The 24,926-nt window shown below is 45.4% G+C and overlaps 1 protein-coding gene across 1 annotated transcript in view; it reads right to left on the reverse strand.

Moving 5' to 3' along the window:
- FAM168A (family with sequence similarity 168 member A) overlaps positions 1–24,926 on the reverse strand; it is a 181,258-nt gene that overhangs the window by 47,776 nt on the left and 108,556 nt on the right. Inside the window, exon 3 of the mRNA XM_089659847.1 lies at positions 13,484–13,564. Coding sequence (XP_089515973.1) covers positions 13,484–13,564 — 81 coding nt within the window. The remainder of the gene's footprint in view (positions 1–13,483; positions 13,565–24,926) is intronic.

Consider the following 24,926-nt stretch of genomic DNA (forward strand, 5'->3'; position numbering starts at 1 on the left):
TTAGTCGTCCTATAGTTCCTGCCACATTCTAGCTTACTATGGAACTTAAAGTAGCCTCATGGAGTGTTAGAGGTCTAGATAAAATCAAATGGCCCTTAATGTTTAAGTTCCTCCATTCTCATAAACTGCATGTCCTTTTTCTGCAGGAAACCCATCTACTAGGCAATAAGATATCGTCTCTTCAGAGGGCTAGGGTTCAGCAAGCTTTCCACGCCACGTACTCTAGTTACATGAAATGGGTCACCATACTCTAGTAAATCCTTATCCGATAACATTCATCTGTGTAAGGATCCTGGAGGTAGATTTATTGATGTAAATACAAATATTGGCACATGGAGCGATTACCTAAGTGTTCTAAACATGCCTGAGCTCATCTCTGTAAGGGCTCATTCAGATGGGCATTGACACCCATCCTCGGTACGGAGGCCAGCATCAGAGTTCCTAAGATGAAGTCGTTATCTCTGCAGTCTCCATGACCTACAGAGGGGAATGCAAACAACTGGGCAGAGGATGGGAAATCGCTTTGTGATGCTTAAAGTATTCCAAAACTCAGGACCCTGCATTCATTATAAATATCTGGTCTCCCATGGTACACAGAACATGGAAATGCAATTACATTATATATAAAATGCTAAATACCTCTTTGCATTAGTAGTTTATAGCAGTCTTGTGACTTCTATCAATGCCTGGCCGAGCGCTGGTTAATCTTGTAGGAGCAGTTTCATTCTGCTCTGACTGTCCTATGAGGCTGCATAACCCGACCCTCTGTCTGGACAGGTCCGATTGGTCCTGTGCTAATCACATGCACCCTTCCAAAGTAAAAAAAAAAAAAAAAACTAAAAAAAAACCTAGCAATACACACCAAACGGAGCATGTGCAGAGTTCTTGAGGACTGGTAGCAGAACTGGATGGCATTCAAAATGAGGCCAAAGTTTTGTAAAGTGGTAGAATTATAGATGCATCTCCTAGATTGTAAGCTCCCAGGATCAGGGCCCTCCTATCCCTCTTGTATTGAACTGTATTGTTGCTGTACTGTATCCCTTTATATTGTAAAGCGCTGAGCAAACTGTTGGCGCCATATAAATCCTGTATAATAATAATAATCTCTTGAGTAAATATCCTTTTTAATGCAAGCTAACAGTCCATTGGCCTTGCTTGCTGCAGCTTGGCATTGCATGGTATTGAGGGGTTTGTCATCTACTAGGACCCCCGAATCTTTTTCCATCCTCAGAGGTAATAAAAATATAGATGATTACAAGGAATACACAACTGGATTAAAAAACAATCCTTTCTATATGCCAGCTCACAGAACACTGACTTATGAAGTATAAAAGCAGAAGGGAATATTTGCATTGCTGCATTTTGTGGTCTACAGTGATTACAGAACGTTGTGCTCAAAAGTTTGCATCCCCTTGGAGAACTAGTAATATACTGTACAATATGTACCATTTTTAAAGAAGACATGAGTGAGCAGACAAAACATCAATTTATTTTATTTCTTATGGGATGCATCGTCAACTGTAGGCCATAACAGAATGGCACAATCATAAAACATGGTAACAAGTAAACAAATGAAATGCCCCGTTCAATAGTCTGCGTCCTCTTAGTTGGTAATACTGTGTATTGCCCCCTTTAGCATCAAGGACAGTGTGCAGTCTTTTGTAATAGTTGTCTATGAGGCCCCCAGTTCTTGCAGGTGGTATAGCTGTCCATTCATCTTGTCAAAATGCCTCTAGGTCATGCAAAGTCTTTGATCGTCTTGCATGAACCGCACATTTGAGATCTCCCCAGAGTGGCTCGATGATATTAAAGGTCAGGAGACTGTGATGGCCACTCCAGAACCTTCACCTTTTTCTGCTGTAACCACTGGAGGGTCAACTTGGCCTTGTGCTTAGGGTCATTGCCGTGCTGGAAAGTCCAAGACCATCCCATGCACAGCTTTGGTTCAGAAGAATGAAAATATTCTGCCAGTATTTTCTGATAACATGCTGCATTCACCTTGCCGTGCTTTTAGAGCTCACCCTCCAAAAAAAAAAAAAACTTCAGTGAACCACCACCATATTTCACAGTGAGGCTGGTATTCTGGAAAACCTCTCCAAACACAGTGATTATGGTTGCAACCATAAAGCTATGTTTAGGTCTCAGCACTCCAGATTACAGTGTGCCGGAAGCTGTGAGGTGTGTCAAGGTGTTGTCGGGCGCATTGTAACATGGCTTTGTGACATTGGCGCAGTAAAGGCTTCTTTCTGGCAACTTGACCATGCAGCTCATTTTTGTTCAAGTATCATATTGTCCTCCTTTAATAACACCACCACCATTTTCCACAGCAGCCTGTATTTCTCATGAGGTTACCTGTAGGTTTTTCTTTGTATCCCAGACAATTCTTCTGTCAGTTGTGGCTGCAAACTTTCTTTGTCTACCTGACCTTGGCTTGGTATCAAGTGATCCCCTTATTTTCCACTTCTTAAATGGGGTTTTCGAACAGTACTGACCGACATATTCAAGGCTTTGGACATCTGTTTATATGGGCGGCACAGTGGCTTAGTGGTTAGCATGTCTGCCTTGCAGTAAATGGGTCATGGGTTCGATTCCCGACCATGGTGCCTCCTGCATGGAGTTTGCATGTTCTCCCTGTGCTTGCGTGGGTTTCCTCTGGTTTCCTCCCACACTCCAAAGACATGCTGGTAGATTAATTGGATCCTGTCTAAATTGGCCCTAATATGTGTATGTATGAATGTAAATTAGGGACCTTAGATTGTACACCCCTTGAGGGTTAGGGACGGATGTGAATGTTCAATACATATGTGTAAAGCTCTGCGCAAATTGACTGCGCTATATAAGTACCTGAAATAAATATCCTTTTCCATCTTTATAAAGTTCCACTACCTTGTTACGCAGGTCTTTTGACAGTTCTTTTCTGATCCCCATGGCTCAGTATCTAGCCTGCTCAGTAAATCCATGTGAGAGCATTAACTATTTATAAAACAAGACACTAATAGCAATTTAAAAAGCCACAGATGTGGGAAATTAACCTTTAATTGCCACTTTGGCCTTGGTATGGACACACAAGGTGACACACAGGGGTTGAACGTTCCAGGGGATGGAAACTTTGATCCGGGCCATTTGGGTGATTTCTGTTATCATTAGGATTTAAAAAGGAGCCAAACAACCAGGTGATAATAAATGGCTTCATGTAATCACTATCCTAAATAAAAGACAGTTTTTGGCACGATCAGTCCTATTCTCAATATCAATGCCAAAATGTCATGATTTCTGCCAGGGGATGCAAACTTTTGAGCACAACTGTAAGGGCGGTGCAGTATATAAATCATTATTATTATTATACAGGATTTATATGGCGCCAACAGTTTGCTCAGCACTTCACAATACAACAGGAGACAATACAGCAACAATACAAGAGGGATAGGAGGGCCCTGCTCCATGGCGCTTACAATCTAAGATTTATGACCCTTGACATTAATGATGGCGGGGGGATTACAGGAGGTGAATATTAATCCTGGTACTTATATTAGCTGTGTTAAAAGTACAGCTGATGACTAGGAATACAAAACTGGATGAAATGGGGATTATTTTTATCTGCCAGCTCACAAAACATTGCATTATGAATTGTGAAAGCGTCAGGGAATTATTGCATTGCAAGAAAATGCTGCTGCTTTAATGCCCTGCGCTACTGCATGAACGCAAACCATTGATTTATTTAACGTGCCGTCATGTGGAAGCGGCTTTCATGAAAAATTTAATTTGAAAAAAGAAATGTAAAGTTCATGGCATGCTCCGATTACTTTCAGCCCAGTGATTCAGATAAACAATTAGAAAATGAAATTCCACATTTAAAGTATATTTTTAGGACACAGAATGAGGGCAGTGAAGGAAAGAAAAAACTAGGAAAGTCAGAAAACTCACCCAGAAAGTTATTTAAAAGAAATGAAAGAAAAAAAAAAAAAAAAAAAAAAAAACTTAAGTTTAGGTCAGGGCTTAAAATTTCAAGTCCTGAGCTACTAGCCAGGCCTTAGAGTTACTCGCCACCAAACACACACAAACAGAGACCTGTACACATACACAGACATGTACATACAGACACACACACCAGACACGCATACACACAGACATGTACATACATCCACAGACACACATACATACACACAAACACGTACATGTACATACACACAGACATGTACAGATACACACAAACACACACGTACATACACACAGACACATGTACAATTGTACATACACACACACACCCCACCCCCCCATAAAAAGTTGCAGTACTTCGTTGTTCACTCACAGATCCGGGTACTGCACTCTAGGAGGAGGCAGAGAGCACAATACACAATCCTTCCTTTGCTTTCACTGCGCTCAGCTATTGAGCAGTCTGATGGCTCCCAGTGCCAATGACAGATCCGGCCTGAGCTCCGAGCCTGCTCAGGAAAATGGCCCTGGGGGACACACTTGCCCCCACCATGATTTCCACTCGCCATTGGCGAGCAGAAATTTTAAGCCCTGGTTTAGGATAAGGAAAAGATAAAACCTGCGCTGTTTGTGGTGTCCCCATAGGGAGTTTTCCCTTCACTTTATGTCCCAAAAAACATAGCAGGAAGTGAGAGAAAACATCTATAAAGTGGGGAGCAGACAAAGCTTGGAGTATCTTTAGAACTGAACTCAAGGAACAAAAACTTATTATACCTTATACAAAAGTAGCGGTGACATCATCACTGTACTTTACATAGCCTGCTCAGAGAACAGAGCTGTGGGAGGGGCCTAGCAGGCTTCACCCACTAAATGCTGCCTGCAGAAAACCACAGGAGGGGGCGGAGACAAGACCAGTTACTTTGCACATAGAGAGACAGCAGCAGTGACTGGTCTTTTATTACAGGAAGCTATTGTACAGAAGTAGTCTCACTCTGGATTACTGCACAGATTTAGAAGAAATACACAAAGCACACCAAGATTCAAGGAAGAATACACATGACTCTTATACAAAACATTTTCTTATCCCAGCAGCTTTAAAATAATATATATATATATTTTTTTTTTTTTTTTTAAAGTATAGACAATATTTTATTTATTTATTTGGGTCCTTTTTAGAAGCAGGTGTTGAAAATATGGATATTGGAGCATGTATAGTACAATCACCTTTGCTTTCCCTAGGACCGGAATTAGATCTTTCAGGGCTCGTTCATTATTATACAGTAGTCATATAGCGCCAACAGTTTGCTCAGCGCCGTACATTACAATGGGAGACAATACACGAGACAGTACAGTAACAATACAATACATGAGGGGTTCGAGGGCCCTGCTCCTTGGAGCTTACAATCTAGGAGGGAGGGGTTAGTGGTACGGGAGGAAATAACTGTGGGGGATGGAGTGGTGGGGAGAGCAGAGGAGATCAGCAATTAGCAGGGAGTGGGGTAGGCTTCCCTGAAGAGATGGGTTTTCAGGGTGCGCCTAAAGGAGAGGAGAGTAGGCGATAATCTGATGGATTGGGGAAGGGAGTTCCAGAGTAGGGGTGAAGCCCTGGAGAAGTCCTGGAGGTGGGCATGGGAGGAGGAGACCAGGGAACTAGAAAGAAGGAGGTCTTGTGAGGAGCGGAGTGTGCGTGTTGGGCGGTACTTGGATATTAGGTCAGTGATGTAGTACGGGGCAGTATGGTGGAGGGCTTTGTACGTCAGTGTTAGGATTTTGAATTTGATCCGTTGTGCAATCAGAAGCCAGTGGAGGGATTGGCAGAGGGGGGTGGTGGAAATGGAGATGTTGGAAAGGTGGATGAGTCTGGCAGCCGTATTCAGGATTGACTGAAGCGGGGATAGCCTGTGGTGAGGGAGGCCAGTGAGGAGGGAGTTGCAGTAGTAGAGTCGTGATATGATGAGGGAGTGGATGAGTTGCTTAGTAGTTTCTGGGGTTAGGAATGGGCATATTATACATACATTTATACATGCTTTGGTTTCTGAAGAGCAATCCATGTTGAGATCACTCTTCACAGCGCATCTGACAGGCGAGACACTGTATCGCTTCCTCAACATTTGATCCCGCACTAGTACACTGTTGAGGGGCGCTTGCTTAGTGGCCCCTGTTCACTTGAGTTAGTCACGCTCAGTGGGCGTTATACTCACGGAAAGTCTATCATCCTGCTATGGCCACAATACAAACCATTGCGGCAGCGGCATGTATACACCCCAACCACTGCCTCTGTAGCTATGGGGAAAAAGGCTGGGAGGCAGTAAAAATATGGCCCATCATGGGGTTTAACTGCCCCTCACCTGCTAGTGTGAAGGAGCCCTTAGTTGCAGTTGGTGCGTTTGTTACCACAAACTTCAGAGCCACACAATGCATGCATTAGCATTCCAAAAAAATACTGCAGCAGTGCTTTTCTTTGCATTGGCGTGTGTTGCCAGTCCATAAAAAAATGAATGCGCTGCCCTAAAGTAGCAGTTGAAAGTGGAAGGTGAGCACATCATTTGTAAACACATACCTATACATTATGGCACACCTACCTTACACGTGTGCTCTCCTCAAGCGTCGAAGCCACATGTCAAACACAAGGCCGGCAGGCCGAATCCGGCCTTCCAGGCCTGGTCATGTGGCCCTCTCACCCAGCTCCATTCCGTCACCTCCGGCTCTCTCCCTCCATTCCCCGCTGTCACTTGTAAACACAGAAGCCTTCTGTGTTTACAAGGGACAGCTCTGCTTTCAGCGCTGCCTGCACAGGGAGGTATAACAGATGCACAGGTAGTAGAGGCAGCCTCCGACACCGGGAGGTACTAGAGCCACCGACACCGGGAGGTACTAGAGCCACCGACACCGGGAGGTACTAGAGCCACCTACATAGGGAGAGGTAGGAGAAAGTAGAGATGCAAGGAAGCTTTGGGGGGGTATTAAGTGTTGCACACTGGGCATAGCTCACCCCTCAACTCTGCCCCCCCCCCCCCCCGTATGCAGCTCGCCCCTCAACTCTGCCCCCCCCGGAACTCTGCGCTCTGTATACAGCTCACCCCGGAACTCTGCGCTCTGTATACAGCTCACCCCGGAACTCTGCGCTCTGTATACAGCTCACCCCGGAACTCTGCGCTCTGTATACAGCTCACCCCGGAACTCTGCGCTCTGTATACAGCTCACCCCGGAACTCTGCGCTCTGTATACAGCTCACCCCGGAACTCTGCGCTCTGTATACAGCTCACCCCGGAACTCTGCGCTCTGTATACAGCTCACCCCGGAACTCTGCGCTCTGTATACAGCTCACCCCGGAACTCTGCGCTCTGTATACAGCTCACCCCGGAACTCTGCGCTCTGTATACAGCTCACCCCGGAACTCTGCGCTCTGTATACAGCTCACCCCGGAACTCTGCGCTCTGTATACAGCTCACCCCGGAAATCTGACTTCTGTACAGAGCGTATTTCTGAATAATAAAAGGGTGGATACATAGTCTAACAGATACAACTGGCCCTTTGAAGGCAACCATACTGCTGATGTGGCCCCCAATGAAATTGAGTTTGACAGCCCTGATCTAAGCTGAAAGTCACTGCTCCGTCTCTCAAAGTCACCTCCTATGCTGCTTCTTCTGCCTCCCCCATTGTCCTCAATTGTCATTGGGCTGACTCTGCAGATGTAACTCCTGGACACATGCACAGGAGTTACACCATCCCCGGCACCCAGGACCTTCTGTAAGATGTTGGGAAGAATCCACAAGTGCACTGCATATTGCTCTGTACAATGGCCACAAAAATATAAAAACCCGCTAGAGACAAGCAGCTGCTGTTTTGGCAGAAAAGAATGTGTACATCTCTTCTGCTTAAATGTTATTTATGCTTTAAACACAACGCATGGCATGCGGGGGGGCGATCCCAACCTTTGATCAAAAGCAAACCTGCTGGCCCCAGTAGACTTTCTCCACCCATGCGACCAGTCCAGCCATACCCCCTTTCTAGGCTGCAGTTTCCTGCTCACCTCCTGTCATACAATGCAGAGTAAATAGTCCCACACTGTATCTGATGAGGCTGAGGGATCGTCCACAGTCTACGACAATAAGAGAACATTTCCGGAGAATTGGCAGAACAATAGGACATGAAAATACACCTTACCTCTGCACCCCTAGACTGAATGAGCCCTTTAACCCTTGCAGGGGAGGGAAGCACTGCAAGGGTATATTTTGTCCAATTCAGAGTGTCAGGGAAGGCCTGCCCATAGTGCAGTGGAAGTTCCGCGGCGCACAAATAGGCGCATGCGCAGAGTCCTTACCAGTCAAACAGGTGTGCAGGTACTTGGACATCGGCGCATGCGCACTCACAAATGCCGGGCGTGCACCTGTCACTAATGTTGGTGCCAATAGGGCCATTTAAAATGGCTGCAGTAGTTGTCCCATTTCCGTATGGTCTTTTCCCTGCTCGTGTTTCCCGATTCCTGTGATTGACTCCTGATACCGAACCAGCCTGTTCCTGATCTCCGCTTGATTGCTACCTGCCCTGACCTCTAGCTTGTCTTGGATTATACTTCTGCCTCTGCTCCTGTCTGATTGATCTTCCGTTGCTGACCTGGCCTGTGACCTGACTACTCTTCCTCCTGCCGCTGTAAGCGTGATCTGCCTGACCGATACCGAACCCGGCTCGTCTGACCCTGCATCCTCAGCACGCTGCGCTCAAGTATCCATTCATCCCATACAGACTGGGACATAGACTGGATGTCGCTCCACTTCCTTAAACTGAACCTCTCAAAAACCGAGCTCCTAGTCTTCCCCCCAGCCCACACACCACCCCCCAGTGACTTCTCCATCACATCCAACAACGCCACTATCAGGCCCGCCCCGCACGCCAGAGTACTTGGTGTCATTCTGGACCCCAACTTATCCTTCCAGCCCCAAATCCAATCACTAACTTGTGCAGACTCCACCTCCGCAACATCGCCAAAATCCGCACGTTCCAAACCCCAGAAACCACTAAACAGCTCATCCACTCCCTCATCATATCACGACTCGACTACTGCAACTCCCTCCTCACTGGCCTGCCTCACCACAGGCTATCCCCGCTTCAGTCCATCCTGAATACGGCTGCCAGACTCATTCACCTTACCAACCGCTCCATCTCCGCCACCCCCCTCTGCCAATCCCTCCACTGGCTTCCGATTGCGCAACGGATCAAATTCAAAATCCTAACACTGACGTACAAAGCTGTCCACCATACTGCCCCGAACTACATCACTGACCTAATATCCAAGTACCACCCAACACGCACACTCCGCTCCTCTCAAGACCTCCTCTCTAGTTCCCTGGTCTCCTCCTCCCATGCCCGCCTCCAGGATATCACCATCCTCTGGAACTCCCTACCCCAACCCATCAGACTATCACCTACTCTCCTCTCCTTTAGGCGCACCCTGAAAACACCTCTTCAGGAAAGCCTACCCCACCCCCTGCTAAATGCCGACCACCTCTACTCTGCCTACCACTCCATCCCCCACAGCTATCTCCTCCTGTACAACTATCCCCTCCCTCCTAGATTGTAAGCTCCAAGGAGCAGGGCCCTCGAACCCCTCATGTATCGCACTGTATTGTTATTGTTCTGTCATATGTTCTGTCTCCCTTTGTAATGTACAGCGCTGAGCGAACTGTTGGCGCTTTATAAATACTGTATAATAATAATCCCGCACGGCTACATCAGAACCCTGCTCCTTCCCTGCAAATTATCAGCTCACCTGATATTACCGGACTGATCTCTGGCACTCATACCCCACCTTGCCCCTGCGACCGCTGTCTCACCATCAGCAGTCCTTGATCCGGAGTTGTACGGGAGGCCTGCCTCTTCACGTCAGGCTCACTATCCAGGTAGATGACACACGGTTCGGCTTTAAAATAGTGGCCAAGAGCAGCCAGTTATTCCAGCTAAATTCAGCAGATTTTGAAGAATGCTTCTGACCAGGCTGCACACTCTTATTACATGATTCTGTGCACGGAACTTCCATGTTTTTAAAAGTGAGGGGTTCTCTGTCTAAAGAGACTGCCAGACCAAAGTTCTAAGATTTCAAAAACTTTTAATATTAGTATTTGGTCACAAAAACCTAGAACATCCAGTGCATTTCAGGGGCTTACCCTCCTTCATTAAGGCTTAGAAATACTGTGACTGGACTCAGTGGAGTGATTTTGATACTTATGTGCGTATAATAAAGAACAGTAATGGCAGTATTAGCAGATCGAATAGCAGAGGTACAGTATGAAATCTACATACAATGGCAATACGGCTCTGTATTATACACATACAAGTACACAAGGGCACCCGCTACGGAGTTCAGCCACAGCATTTATGAGCCCTGATCAAGGAGGGTCTGGACACCCTAAATGCATTGGATGTGTCCAGGGGCGGGCTGACCATTTGGGAACTAGGGCACTGCCCGAGGGCCCGGGGTCAGTAGGGGGCCCCATGAGATGCCCCTGGTACCTTTTTCATAGGCTTTTTTGAGTTTGGGCAAGGACACAGGGGCCCCATGATCCCCTACTGCCCGGGGGCCCCTGGATGTGTCATGTTATGAGCAAACACGAATATTAAAATATCTAGTAGCGGTGTAGTATTGATGCCTACTTCAGGGATTTCCAGCTTCTGGTGGGATCCCACAGGTATGGTACATACATACAAGATGAACCAATGTAAGTATGTAAAAAATATTCATACCTGGAATTTGGATCCCCTTAAAGTGTTACTAAACCCACAACAGTACAATCAGTCTGTATATGCAGTAAAGCGTGCTTGTTATACTCACTGTGGAAACTAAGGGGTTAATCCTCTGCATTGTGTAAAAAGGCTGTTTGACCCTGTCTTCTCTGATCTTCCCCTTGTTCCAATGTCCAAGTCTTATCTCCTGATAAGACACACTAAATCCGGAGTCATTCTGCACATGATCAGTTTAGTGTGTATTGCAAGAGAGGTTTTCTTTTTACTTGGGAGAGTGCACGTGATCAGCACAGGGCCAATCAGCACTGTCTAGACAAAGGCCAGAGGCTTTGCATCCTGCTGGAGCAGAAAGAAAACTCCTCTTATAAGCTTTAACCAGTGCTCTGCTGGACACTGATAGCAGTCACAAGACTGATCTAACTGCTGATGAAAAAAGGTATTTAACAGTTTATATTTACTAAAATAATTGCATTTCCATGTTCTGTGTACTCTGGGAGATCCGATATAGTGAATGCGGGGTCGTGGGAGATCCGATATAGTGAATGCGGGGTCGTGGGAGATCCGATATAGTGAATGCGGGGTCGTGGGAGATCCGATATAGTGAATGCGGGGTCGTGGGAGATCCGATATAGTGAATGCGGGGTCGTGGGAGACCAGATATAGTGAATGCGGGGTCGTGGGCGACCAGATATAGTGAATGCGGGGTCGTGGGCGACCAGATATAGTGAATGCGGGGTCGTGGGCGACCAGATATAGTGAATGCGGGGTCGTGGGCGACCAGATATAGTGAATGCGGGGTCCTGGGCGACCAGATATAGTGAATGCGGGGTCCTGGGCGACCAGATATAGTGAATGCGGGGTCCTGGGCGACCAGATATAGTGAATGCGGGGTCCTGGGCGACCAGATATAGTGAATGCGGGGTCCTGGGCGACCAGATATAGTGAATGCGGGGTCCTGGGCGACCAGATATAGTGAATGCGGGGTCCTGGGCGACCAGATATAGTGAATGCGGGGTCCTGGGCGACCAGATATAGTGAATGCGGGGTCCTGGGCGACCAGATATAGTGAATGCGGGGTCCTGGGCGACCAGATATAGTGAATGCGGGGTCCTGGGCGACCAGATATAGTGAATGCGGGGTCCTGGGCGACCAGATATAGTGAATGCGGGGTCCTGGGCGACCAGATATAGTGAATGCGGGGTCCTGGGCGACCAGATATAGTGAATGCGGGGTCCTGGGCGACCAGATATAGTGAATGCGGGGTCCTGGGCGACCAGATATAGTGAATGCGGGGTCCTGGGCGACCAGATATAGTGAATGCGGGGTCCTGGGCGACCAGATATAGTGAATGCGGGGTCCTGGGCGACCAGATATAGTGAATGCGGGGTCCTGGGCGACCAGATATAGTGAATGCGGGGTCCTGGGCGACCAGATATAGTGAATGCGGGGTCCTGGGCAACCAGATATAGTGAATGCGGGGTCCTGGGCGACCAGATATAGTGAATGCGGGGTCCTGGGCGACCAGATATAGTGAATGCGGGGTCCTGGGCGACCAGATATAGTGAATGCGGGGTCCTGGGCGACCAGATATAGTGAATGCGGGGTCCTGGGCGACCAGATATAGTGAATGCGGGGTCCTGGGCGACCAGATATAGTGAATGCGGGGTCCTGGGCGACCAGATTTAGTGAATGCAGGGTCCTGGGCGACCAGATTTAGTAAATGCAGGGTCCTGGGCGACCAGATTTAGTAAATGCAGGGTCCTGGGCGACCAGATTTAGTAAATGCAGGGTCCTGGGCGACCAGATTTAGTAAATGCAGGGTCCTGGGCGACCAGATTTAGTAAATGCAGGGTCCTGGGCGACCAGATTTAGTAAATGCAGGGTCCTGGGCGACCAGATTTAGTAAATGCAGGGTCCTGGGCGACCAGATTTAGTAAATGCAGGGTCCTGGGCGACCAGATTTAGTAAATGCAGGGTCCTGGGCGACCAGATTTAGTAAATGCAGGGTCCTGGGCGACCAGATTTAGTAAATGCAGGGTCCTGGGCGACCAGATTTAGTAAATGCAGGGTCCTGGGCGACCAGATTTAGTAAATGCAGGGTCCTGGGCGACCAGATTTAGTAAATGCAGGGTCCTGGGCGACCAGATTTAGTAAATGCAGGGTCCTGGGCGACCAGATTTAGTAAATGCAGGGTCCTGGGCGACCAGATTTAGTAAATGCAGGGTCCTGGGCGACCAGATTTAGTAAATGCAGGGTCCTGGGCGACCAGATTTAGTAAATGCAGGGTCCTGGGCGACCAGATTTAGTAAATGCAGGGTCCTGGGCGACCAGATTTAGTAAATGCAGGGTCCTGGGCGACCAGATTTAGTGAATGCAGGGTCCTGGGCGACCAGATTTAGTGAATGCAGAGTCCTGGGTTTAGTAACACTTTAATAAAGGGGCGCCCTACTATTGTTGAGAACAGCCTCACCAGGCTCAGTATGAACTCAACTGACTTTCTTCTTATGAACTACTGATGAGCCGAATCCAGCACTTCTGACATACAAGTCCCAGGTCCTCTATGACAGGCTGACAGAAACCAGGTGAAGCAGGAATTCCCCATTAATAGTAGACAGTTGTGATCTGTCCTGTGCCATATGGCTCTGCACCGCAGTGACAAAGGTGAACGGCAAAGATCTAACAGTATGTGTCAGATTGCCTCTGTCTGACAAACACGCAGCATGAAATATACATAACAGTCTGTTGTGCAGGAAACAGCTTGACGGCGTTTGAAGTCAGCGTGTACTCTGAGACAGCGGCAGGATCTTACCTGGGGCATAGCCGGGGCTACTGGCAGCGTACACGTTGGGATTAAAGGCTGGCGCTGGTGTGGTGTATCCAGCGGGGTAACCTGAGAATGAAAGAAAAGAAATAATGAGTACACAGATCTCCAATGCAACCAATAAAGAAGAGCGCTGATAGGATCTGCTATCTAAAGTGACCACATTACCAGCGTATAGGCAGGAAATTGTTCAGGCAGAGTATGGTCCATAAAGCAAAGAATTATGGGATATATTCCTACTATAAGGAAGGCGGGGCTAAACTTAAATCTGCAAGAGCACATCCCTGACGTGTCACGTTGTAACAATATAATTTTTTAGAAAAGTGTCACCTTTTATCATTAGGAAGCCATCTTTCAAATCCAGTCAGTGACCTTGCCTATGCCGAGATGTCATTAGTCTGCTGCAGGCAGGAGGAAGCATTTCCTCAGTCTCCCCTCCCCCTGCAGGGGCTGTTCTATATCAAACATTTGTCACTCACTCAGCACGTGCGCAATTTATAGTATATTTCTCAAAGAATGCAAAGTGATTGGATGGCATGGAGACTGACATCACCATCCCACCTAGACGCCTTGTCCAATCAGAGGACGCCTTACAGACATTGACAGAAATACAAGGTGTTCTGTGAATGGTGCCCATACCAAACGACCACAGTAGTTACCAGGGGCGGACTGATAACTCATGGGGCCCCCGGGCAATAGGGGATCATGGGGCCCCTGTGTCCTTGCCCAAACTCAAAAAAGCCTATGGAAAAAAGAGGTACCAGGGGCATCTCAGGGGGCCCCCTACTGACCCCCCGGGCAATAGGGAATCATGGGGCCCCTGTGTCCTTGCCCAAACTCAAAAAAGCCTATGAAAAAAGGTACCAGGGGCATCTCAGGGGGCCCCCTACTGACCCCCGGGCAATAGGGAATCATGGGGCCCCTGTGTCCTTGCCCACACTCAAAAAAGCCTATGAAAAAAAAAAAGGTATCAGGGTCATCTCATGAGGTTCCCTACTGACCCCGGGCCCTCGGGCAGTGCCCAAGTTTCCAAATGGTCAGTCCGCCCCTGGTAGTTACTATGCAGGAGGACAGCTGCTCAACATGGGACCTGAAAGACCATGGCAATCACTGTAGTAGAGGCGACTCCTTGACATCCCGCTTTCACATTGGTCACACAGGTGTGGCATAGGTATAAGGGTGACGGTCTGCGGTCCCTTCCCTCACTGCGGGACCACAAGTGATTAAAAAGCACACTTTTGCTGAAAGAAATAAATCCCCCCCCAAATTTAATTTATTGATTTTAAAATACTGATCTTATTTACATCAAGCACAGCAATTATTGATACATTGTGAATCAATAAACTGAACGACTCCAACTCAACTATATCTCCTGTCTGAACCTTTTAAAAGGTTGGTCATCGATTCAAAGGCAGTCGTTTGTTTTATGTGCCCGTATCCCCCTCCAAAATGGTTTTAAAGTAAAAACCCCAGACAAAAAAAAGGACACAACGAAAAGCCTACGAAAAGATAAAAAAAAAAAAAAGCTTTTGTTGCAATATTCACTTTTAATCCAGATCCCCCCCCCCCCCCCCCCTTGCAGTACTTTTCTGGCAAAAGATGTCCTCAGTCTGATGGGCAGCTTCTTTCATCCCATGTCCTTGTCCTGGACCCGCCCCCCGCCTGTGATTGGACAGTTTTAACAGGACCGGACCCAGACCGCACTTGGGTATTTCCGTTAGACTGCAGCTTCCCTGTCCGAACACAGATCCCCGGACACCACCGCTGATCATACAGGAAATAGACAGCACCAGACTCTTCTTAAGACAGGAAGTCAACTGCTTTATTATTACACAAACACACAAGATATATACACAGGGCGGGGAAACAACCAGGAACAGGAAACACATCATCAGCCTGCCCCATCAGTGGGAAGGGCTACAGGAAACACCCCCCACCCAACCAAGACACAGAACAATGGGATGTTGCACATGGCAGAGAACAATGGACAACCACCTGGGAGAGAACAAAGGACAACACACCAATACACAATAGACATTCCCAATCACACCCTGTACCCCTTAACAGGCACAAGGTGGGTTAAACATAAGAATTTGGGAAGATGATACAGGGGTCCCCCCACCCCCAAAAGTCACTCCCGTCACAACAGTGAAAGGAAACAAACAGCATAGTGATGAGCTCATCTCTCAGCTCTCTCCTACTATCAGCATGCTCCTTGACAGGACGTGAACGGATTGGCTCCTTGTTTTGCTTTTTCCTCTCGCTCCATCCCTGCTGTACATGGATTGCAAGAGAGTGATACCAGGTCACATTCAGGAGCTTACACTGCTGGCATTTAAAAAAAATAAATGTAATGATGTATCAATGATTATAGAGCCGGGTTCATTTGTGTCTGTTATAGCCGTCTGCTCCAAAATCAGCATTTGCTGCACAATATGAATGCCTGGCTGAAACAGTGCATGTGTATGAGACAGCCTTTGGTGTTGACACATTTATATCTGCCCCACCAAGTGAAGTCCTCATGCACACTGGATGAATTTACAGCGGTTGTTTTTGGCTTTTGGCATTTTTTTCTACAGCCAGTAAACTCCCCCAGCATGTTATCCTATGTGTCCATGCACACGTAGGCTTTAATCAGCATTTTTTGGCTGGAAAAAAAAAAAAACACCAGAACTAGTGGGTTTCTAGAGGACACTTTAGCTGTAAAAACGCTCTAACGCTGAAAAACGCAGTAAACACGGTAAACCGTGGCTAACTGGTGTTTTTGTTGGGGGTTTTTCCAGCAAAAAGTGTATTTGTGTGTAACAACGCTAAAAAAACGCAAAACGTGGAAAAATGTGACTAAACACTAATGCAAAAACGCTAAAAAAAAAAAAATTTGCAATTTTAATGCGACTTTACACAGCTAACGCTACCAGCGTTACTAAAACGCCAAGCGTGCATGGAGCCTAATACTCACCCGCTTTCTAGAGGTATTGAGGTATTACCGCCTACACCGTCCGGTCATTGCACTGGGGGCAGGTAAGTAAACGACCAGGGAAGGGGGGGGGGATTAGGATGACAGGGGGCTCTTGTAATTATATAGATGCACCAAAGTTAGAATGACACGTTAAGGAGACAAAAGGTTTCCCTCTGTATCTATTCTGTGTTACAGACCCAGGAAAAGGCCATTCTGTGATCACCACAGCTGAATATTGCATGCAACCGGTCCGTGACCCAGAAAATTCCAGAGATGAGTCATGGAGAAACGATCGGGGACACGGACCTACGCAGCGCACTTACCACACGCCTTTCCCTTTATATTTAATAAAGTGCCATCAGTACGGCAGTCATTTCCTAATGAATTCACTACACATAGCATTATCATTTATATATATATATACATACATACACAGCTATAAATATCATCCCCACTCTCCAGATATCCAGATAAAAGATATATTATATAGGAGTGACATCACCACTCTCCAGATATAAGTTATATATTATACGGGGGTGACATCACCACCCTCCAGATATAAGTTATATATTATACGGGGGTGACATCACCACCCTCCAGATATAAGTTATATTATACGGGGGTGTACATATATGAAAATACACAGCAAAAACAATCCCAATCCAATATCCCAAAAAAGTTATCCACCTCCACCCTTGAAGGCCAAAAAAACAAAAATATATAAAACTTTTTCTTTCTTTTTTTTTTTTTTTTTAACCCAAAAAATAAATATGTCCGCCAATCCCACCTAACAAAAAGTGTCCAAAAAAATGTCCAAAAAAAGTGTCCAAAAAATATATATATAGTGTCCCAAATGTCTCAATTATCAAAATAAATCTCCAAACATGTGGATCATTAAATTCTTTCTTCTTCAAACTTGCAAATCCTGATAATTAAACCTCAAAAGAAAAAAACTTAACATAGTGTCATACCATTTAAATAATAAAACACACGTGCCACTCTCTGTGCAACATGCAAAATCTATGTACACGTGTATACTCTATAAGCGAGTATCTCTATACGTCTGACGTCACGTGTCCCTAAAGGGACACGTGACGTCAGACGTATCGACGCTGACCGGAAGTGCGATCGCGGCCATCTTGGAAGTGGGAACATGTGGCTAATGTTTCCCTAAAACTTGTTTGTATCTGTATCCCTGTGAGGAGGAGCTGCTTCACCCTTATTTTAATGTAAGTTGGCAAATAAAGGAAAATTGTGTTTTTATCCACGATTGGTAACTGTGAATTTTCTCATGAGGGAAATGGAGGAATAATCTTAGGATTGGAGGAAGCCTGATATCTGAAAGAAGAGATAGCAACCCAGAGTGATGTGATGCCCTATATTTTCCTGCATAGGGTAATTATCCATCAGCACATGAGGTGGAGATTGTGGGTTTGGGTCTAAGGTGTACACTTACAGTCATGGCCGAAATTGTTGGCACCCTTGATATTTCTCCAGGAAATCATGTATTTCTCACGAAACGTATTGCATTAACACATGTTTTGCTATACACATGTTTATTCCCTTTGTGTGTATTGGGACAAAACAAAAAAAGGGAGGAAAGAAAGCAAATTCGACATAATGTCACACAAACCTCCAAAAATGGGCTGGACAAAAGTATTGGCACCCTTTCACAACTGCGGATAAATAAGAATGTTACAAGCATGTGATGCTCCTGTAAACTCACCTGGGGCAAGTAACAGGTGTGGGCAATATAGAAATCACACCTGAAAGCAGATAAAAAGGAGAGACGTTCACTTAACCTTTGCATTGTGTGTCTGTCTGTGCCACACTAAGCATGGACAACAGAAAGAGGAGACGAGAACTGTCTGAGGACCTGAGAACCAAAATTGTGGCAAAATATCAACAATCTCAAGGTTACAAGTCCATCTCCAGAGAACTAGATTTGCCTTTGTCCACAGTGCGCAACATTATCAAGAAGTTTGCAACCCATGGCACTGTAGCTAATCTCCCTGGTCGTGGACGGATGAGGAAAATTGATGAAAGATTGCAACGCAGAATAGTCCGGATGGTGGATAAGCAGCCCCAAACATGTTCCAAAGACATTCAAGCTGTCCTGCAGGCTCAGGGAGCATCAGTGTCAGCGCGAACTATCCGTCGACATTTAAATGAAATGAAACGCTATGGCAGGAGACCCAGGAGGACCCCACTGCTGACACAGAGACATAAAAAAGCAAGACTACAGTTTGCCAAAATGTACTTGAGTAAGCCAAAAGCCTTCTGGGAAAACGTCTTGTGGACAGATGAGACCAAGATAGAGCTTTTCGGTAAAGCACATCATTCTACTGTTTACCGAAAACGGAATGAGGCCTACAAAGAACAAAACACAGTACCTACGGTAAAATATGGTGGAGGTTCAATGATGTTTTGGGGTTGTTTTGCTGCCTCTGGCACTGGGTGCCTTGACTGTGTGCAAGGCATCATGAAATCTGAGGATTACCAAAGGATTTTGGGTCGCACTGTAGGGCCCAGTGTCAGAAAGCTGGGTTTGCGTCCAAGATCCTGGGTCTTCCAGCAGGACAATGACCCCAAACATACGTCAAAAAGCACTCAGAAATGGATGGCAAAGAAGCGCTGGAGAGTTCTGAAGTGGCCAGCAATGAGCCCAGATCTAAATCCCATTGAACACCTGTGGAGAGATCTTAAAATTGCTGTTGGGAAAAGGTGTCCTTCCAATAAGAGAGACCTGGAGCTGTTTGCAAAGGAAGAGTGGTCCAAAATTCCGGGTGAGAGGTGTCAGAAGCTTATTGATGGTTATAGGAAGCGACTGATTTCAGTTATGTTTTCCAAAGGGTGTGCAACCAAATATTAAGTTAAGGGTGCCAATACTTTTGTCCAGCCCATTTTTGGGGTTTTGTGTGACATTATGTCATATTTGCTTTTCTGCCTCTGTTTTATATTTGTTCCAATACATACAAAGGGAATAAACATGTGTATAGCAAAACATGTGTTAATGCAATACCTTTTTTGTGTGAAATACTTGATTTTCAGGAAAAATATCAAGGGTGCCAACAATTTCGGCCATGACTGTATATACAGAGTGTGGTGATACACATCGTTTGGAGTGATATCTTTAGTTTTCACGTTTGTTTGTAGCTGACACTTTATGTGAGTGTCGTCCATGGATATAAATTTTGCTTGTATAGAGATACTCACTTATAGAGTATACACGTGTACATAGATTTTGCATGTTGCACAGAGAGTGGCACGTGTGTTTTATTATTTAAATGGTATGACACTATGTTAAGTTTTTTTCTTTTGAGGTTTAATTATCATCAGGATTTGCAAGTTTGAAGAAGAAAGAATTTAATGATCCACATGTTTGGAGATTTATTTTGATAATTGAGACATTTGGGACACTATATATATATTTTTTTGGACACTTTTTTTTGGACACTTTTTGTTGGGTGGGATTGGCGGACATATTTATTTTTTGGGTAAAAAAAAAAAAAAAAAAAAAAAAAAAGAAAAAGTTTTATATATTTTGATTATACGGGGGTGACATCACCACCCTCCAGATACAAGTTATATTATACAGGAGTGACATCACCACCCTCCAGATACAAGTTATATTATACAGGAGTGACATCACCACCCTCCAGATACAAGTTATATTATACAGGAGTGACATCACCACCCTCCAGATACAAGTTATATTATATGGGAGTGACATCACCACCCTCCAGATACAAGTTATATTATACAGGAGTGACATCACCACCCTCCAGATACAAGTTATATTATATGGGAGTGACATCACCACCCTCCAGACATAGGTTAAACTATACAGGTGTGACATCGCCAACCTTCAGATATAAATGAAATTATACAGGAGGGACATCACCACCCTCTAGATACAAGTTATATTATACGGGTGTGACATCACCACCCTCCAGATATGTTATATTATACGGGTGTGACATCACCACCCTCCAGATAGAAGTTATATTATACGGGTGTGACATCACCACCCTCCAGATAGAAGTTATATTATACGGGTGTGACATCACCACCCTCCAGATAGAAGATATATTATACGGGTGTGACATCACCACCCTTTAGATATATTATACAGGAGTGACATCACCACCCGCCAGATAGAAGTTATATTATACAGGAGTGACATCACCATCCTCCAGACATAGGTTAAACTATACGGGGGTGACATAACCACCCGTCAGATATGTTATATTATATAGGAGTGATATATCTTATATCTGGAAGGTAGTACTATTATACAAAAGTGACATCACACCCCCTCCAGATAGAAGTTCTATTATACGGGTGTGACATCACCACCCTCCAGATACAAGTTCTATTATACGGGTGTGACATCACCACCCTCCAGATATGTTATATTATACGGGTGTGACATCACCACCCTTTAGATAGATTATACAGGAGTGACATCACCACCCGCCAGATATGTTATATTATATAGGAGCGACATCACCACCCTCCAGATATGTTATATTATATAGGAGTGACATCACCACCCTCCAGACATAGGTTAAACTATACGAGTGTGACATCGCCAACCTTCAGATATAAATGAAATTATACAGGAGTGACATCACCACCCGCCAGATATAAGTTCTATTATACAGAAGTGACATCACCACCCTCCAGATATAAGTTTTATTATACGGTTGTGACATCACCATCCTTTAGATATGTTATATTATACAGAAGTGGCATCACCACCCTCCAGATAGAAGTTCTATTATACGGGTGTGACATCACCACCCTCCAGATACAAGTTCTATTATACGGGTGTGACATCACCACCCTCCAGATACAAGTTATATTATACGGGTGTGACATCACCACCCTCCAGATACAAGTTATATTATACGGGTGTGACATCACCACCCTCCAGATACAAGTTATATTATACAGGAATGATATCACCACCCTCCAAATATAAAATATATTATACAGGAGTGACAGCAGGTGGCAGTTCTGAGGCTCAATTTGCTGAAATGCACCTAAAACTCCCACTTTTCAACAGAAAGGTTTTCTTTTACTCCCAACATTGTAAGAGGAGCGAACACAAAGTCATGAATATAACATCTCGCTGTAAATTATTCAGTGGACTGAAAAGAGAAAAAATGATTCCAATGATATATTCTGCCTCCTCATCAGGAGATGGCGTTGTAAGAGGACATCAGATATCATCCCAGTGTACATTATATTAGTGAAGGTCAAAGTCTTAAAGCTGAAGATTAATCTGCCTATATTTTGTCTTCCCCTCATCAACACAATAATGACAATATTAAATAAAATCTTTCCATTTTCATTATATACCTAATTTTAGATGTCATCACTGGCCTCTGTGCTTCTCTATGCAATACATACAGATCATGGCTGGTGGGAGGGGCCAGCAGGGTGCAGTACATAGCTTCCTGAAAACATCATAGCCCCCGGCCTCAGTACACCTCTCAGGAGCTTTCAGCCCCGATATAACTGATGGGCTGGCTCTTGGGAGAAGTTATGCAAACATCAGAATGCTTTAGTGGCTGTCAATCTGGAGGAGTGGGCGTTCCTAGACAGGCTGTATTTGCACGCAGACCACCCACATGTGAAGCTGAGCCTCCACTGAAATCCAATCAATAAAAAGGGGCGGGCCAGAGAGTCAGGCTAGGGATTGTCCTCTGGCCCAGGTCTCATTCACACAGATGGGAGCCTTTTCTGCCCCTCTGAAAAGCAGATCCCTTTTCAGAGGGCGGTTGAGCGGATGCTTTGAGACGTTCAAAGGAGGCAATAAAACAGTCTACTGAATGCCTTTTTATTTTGACAGGCGATGGGCATTTGACTGGTGGTTGCAGTGCAGCCCAATTCACATGAAAGGGTTATGTTCGGCGGTAGTGTACCCTGCCAAACTCCACAGGGGGTATCTTTTTTGCTGAGCTCCTAAAGCAAAGCATCATGGCATGTGTACAACCTTGAGCAGGTGAATGCTGACAGTTCTCCTTGCAAAAGCAGAAAATATCTGTTCAACATGCCCCACTGAACTCCACGCCATTGGAAGACTAACATTGCTCTGAAGGTTCCCCAAAAGTATTGGTTTCTGAACTCTGGTCTCCTGGTCCTCCACGGCACTCAATAGTTCCCCCCACTAAACTCCATGCGACTACCGGACACATGCCCATATGTTAACTGTCCTTAGACAATCAACATCTTCCTAGACCAGCCTTTCTCAATTAGGGTTCCTCTAGATATTGCTAGGGCAACGTCTACCTTTCAAATGAGTAACTTCTGACATCAATGATCTTTTTAGCCATCTGTAAGGGGGGGGGGGGGGGGGGGGGGAATTATTCCTAATGGCCATAAATGCAGGAAGTCCATCTCACCAAGCTACTGTGAGCAATAGATATAATAATTATTGGCAGGGTTCCCTGAGCCTGGAAAGTTATTTCAAGGGTTCCTCCATTTTATCAAGGTTAGGAAAGGTTGGCCTGGACACATTTCATGACCCCTTTAATATTAATGATTAAAATATATATATGAGCCCAACTACTAACATCTTATGTAACTTCTCATATAATCTTTCTTTCATAAGGAAAAGCAAGGGGCATGTCTTGGGTTGAGAATGTCTGGTAATTGGCATGGATAATAGGTCTTGGGTTGGAGATGTCTGGTAATGGATGACAGGTCTTGGGTTGGATATGTCCTGTGACGCTCCTTGTGTTAGCAATAAGTCTTTGGCCGGAGATATGTAGTCACTGGCAGAGAAGTCATGCCTGGACATTGCCTGAGATAAGCCCTGGGTTGATGTTTGGTCATTAAGTCCCTTGGGTTTGAGATATCTGGTAAATACAGCGATCAGTCTTGGGTTGGCAACGTCTGGTCATTTGTAGAAATAAGTTCCTTGGGTCAGAGGTGTCTTGTCATATGCAGAGATAATGCAAGTCTTCAGCTGGAGATATGCAGTCACCAGCAGAGAGAAGTCTGGACATTGCCAGAGATAGGCCCTGGGTTGGGGATGTTTGTCTATTAGGTTCCTAGAGTTTAAGATGTCTGGCAAATGAATGGATATGTCTTGGGCTGGAGAGGTCTTGTGACTTGCAGAGATAAAGCAAGAAAATGCTAGATTCGCCTACCCACGCTAAACAGCATGGATGAATGACTCTCTCTTGCCAACCATGACTAAGGAGTTCATCACTGGCAGAGAGAAGTCTTGGCTTGGAGATGTCTGGACATTGCCAGAAATAGGCCTTGGGTCGGAGAGGTTTGTTCATTAAGTCCCTTAGGTTTGAGATGTCTGGTAAATAAATTGATATGTCTTGGGTTGGAAATGTCTGGCCATTTGTAGAGATAAGCCTTGGGTCAGAGATGTCTGGTCATATGCAGAGCTAAGTCTTAGGCTAGAGATGTGTACTCATCGGCAGAGATTAGCCTTGGATTGGAGAAGTCTGATTATTGACAGCGATACGCCTTGGGTTGGAGACATTTGGTCATTTTCAGAGAAAAGTTCAGCTGGAGATGTATGGTCACTGGCAGACAGAAGTTTTGGCTTGAAGATATCTGGTCATATGTAGAGAAAAGCTTTGGGTTCAAGATGTTTGGTAGTTTGCAGAGATAGGTTCCTTAGGTTGGAGACGTCTGGTAATTGGCAGGGATAAGTCTTGGGTTGGATATGTATATTCATTAGCAGAAAGGTCCATGGGTCAGAGTTGTCTGCTCATATGCAAGTCTTCAGCTGGAGATATGCAGTCCCTTGCAAAGAGAAGTCTTGGCTTGGAGAGGTCTGGGTGTTATGAGAGATGAGCCTTGTGATGAAGATGTTCGGTAATTTGCAGAGGCAAGTCCCTTGGGTTGAAGATGTCTGGCCATATGTAGGAATAAGTCTTGGGCTGGAGATGCTCACTGGCAGAGATTAGCCTTGGCTTAGAGATGTGTCGCCAATGGCAGAGGTAAAGCTAGCATACACATTAGGATCTCTCACGCTCAGCATCATGAGAACAAGAGAAAGCACTTGATTCCCATATCCACGTTAAACTCCAGAGATAAAATTAATCTCTCGTCGACTATAGTATTCTGACAGCTGGCACCAGCGGCTGTAAGAACACCATAACAGTGCCTGTATCTGATTGGTGCGGTTCGGCCAAGAATTTTCCAACCAGCTTCTTTGACAAAAAAGTCAACTGAAAGGTTGACTTTTGTCAAGCTAAGTGGTGCCGACAGGGTCATCCATGGAACGAATGTTGGCCTAATCAGCCGGAATCAGCCAAAATTCAATTCACGTATGACCAACCTAAATCTTGGCATGGAGGTAACAAAGAATTGAGGAGTTTGTCAACCCAACCTAGAATGCACTTATAAAATGCCTGGGAGCATGTCCTACTAACATAAAAGGCTCAAAAACCCTATAAGCACTTACAGGATTTCTCTAATACTGTGCTCAGTTCA

The sequence above is a fragment of the Staurois parvus genome, unplaced genomic scaffold, assembly GCF_062004578.1.
Source record: "Staurois parvus isolate SC_StPar_1 unplaced genomic scaffold, SC_StPar_1.0 ptg001192l, whole genome shotgun sequence".
Taxonomy (NCBI): domain Eukaryota; kingdom Metazoa; phylum Chordata; class Amphibia; order Anura; family Ranidae; genus Staurois; species Staurois parvus.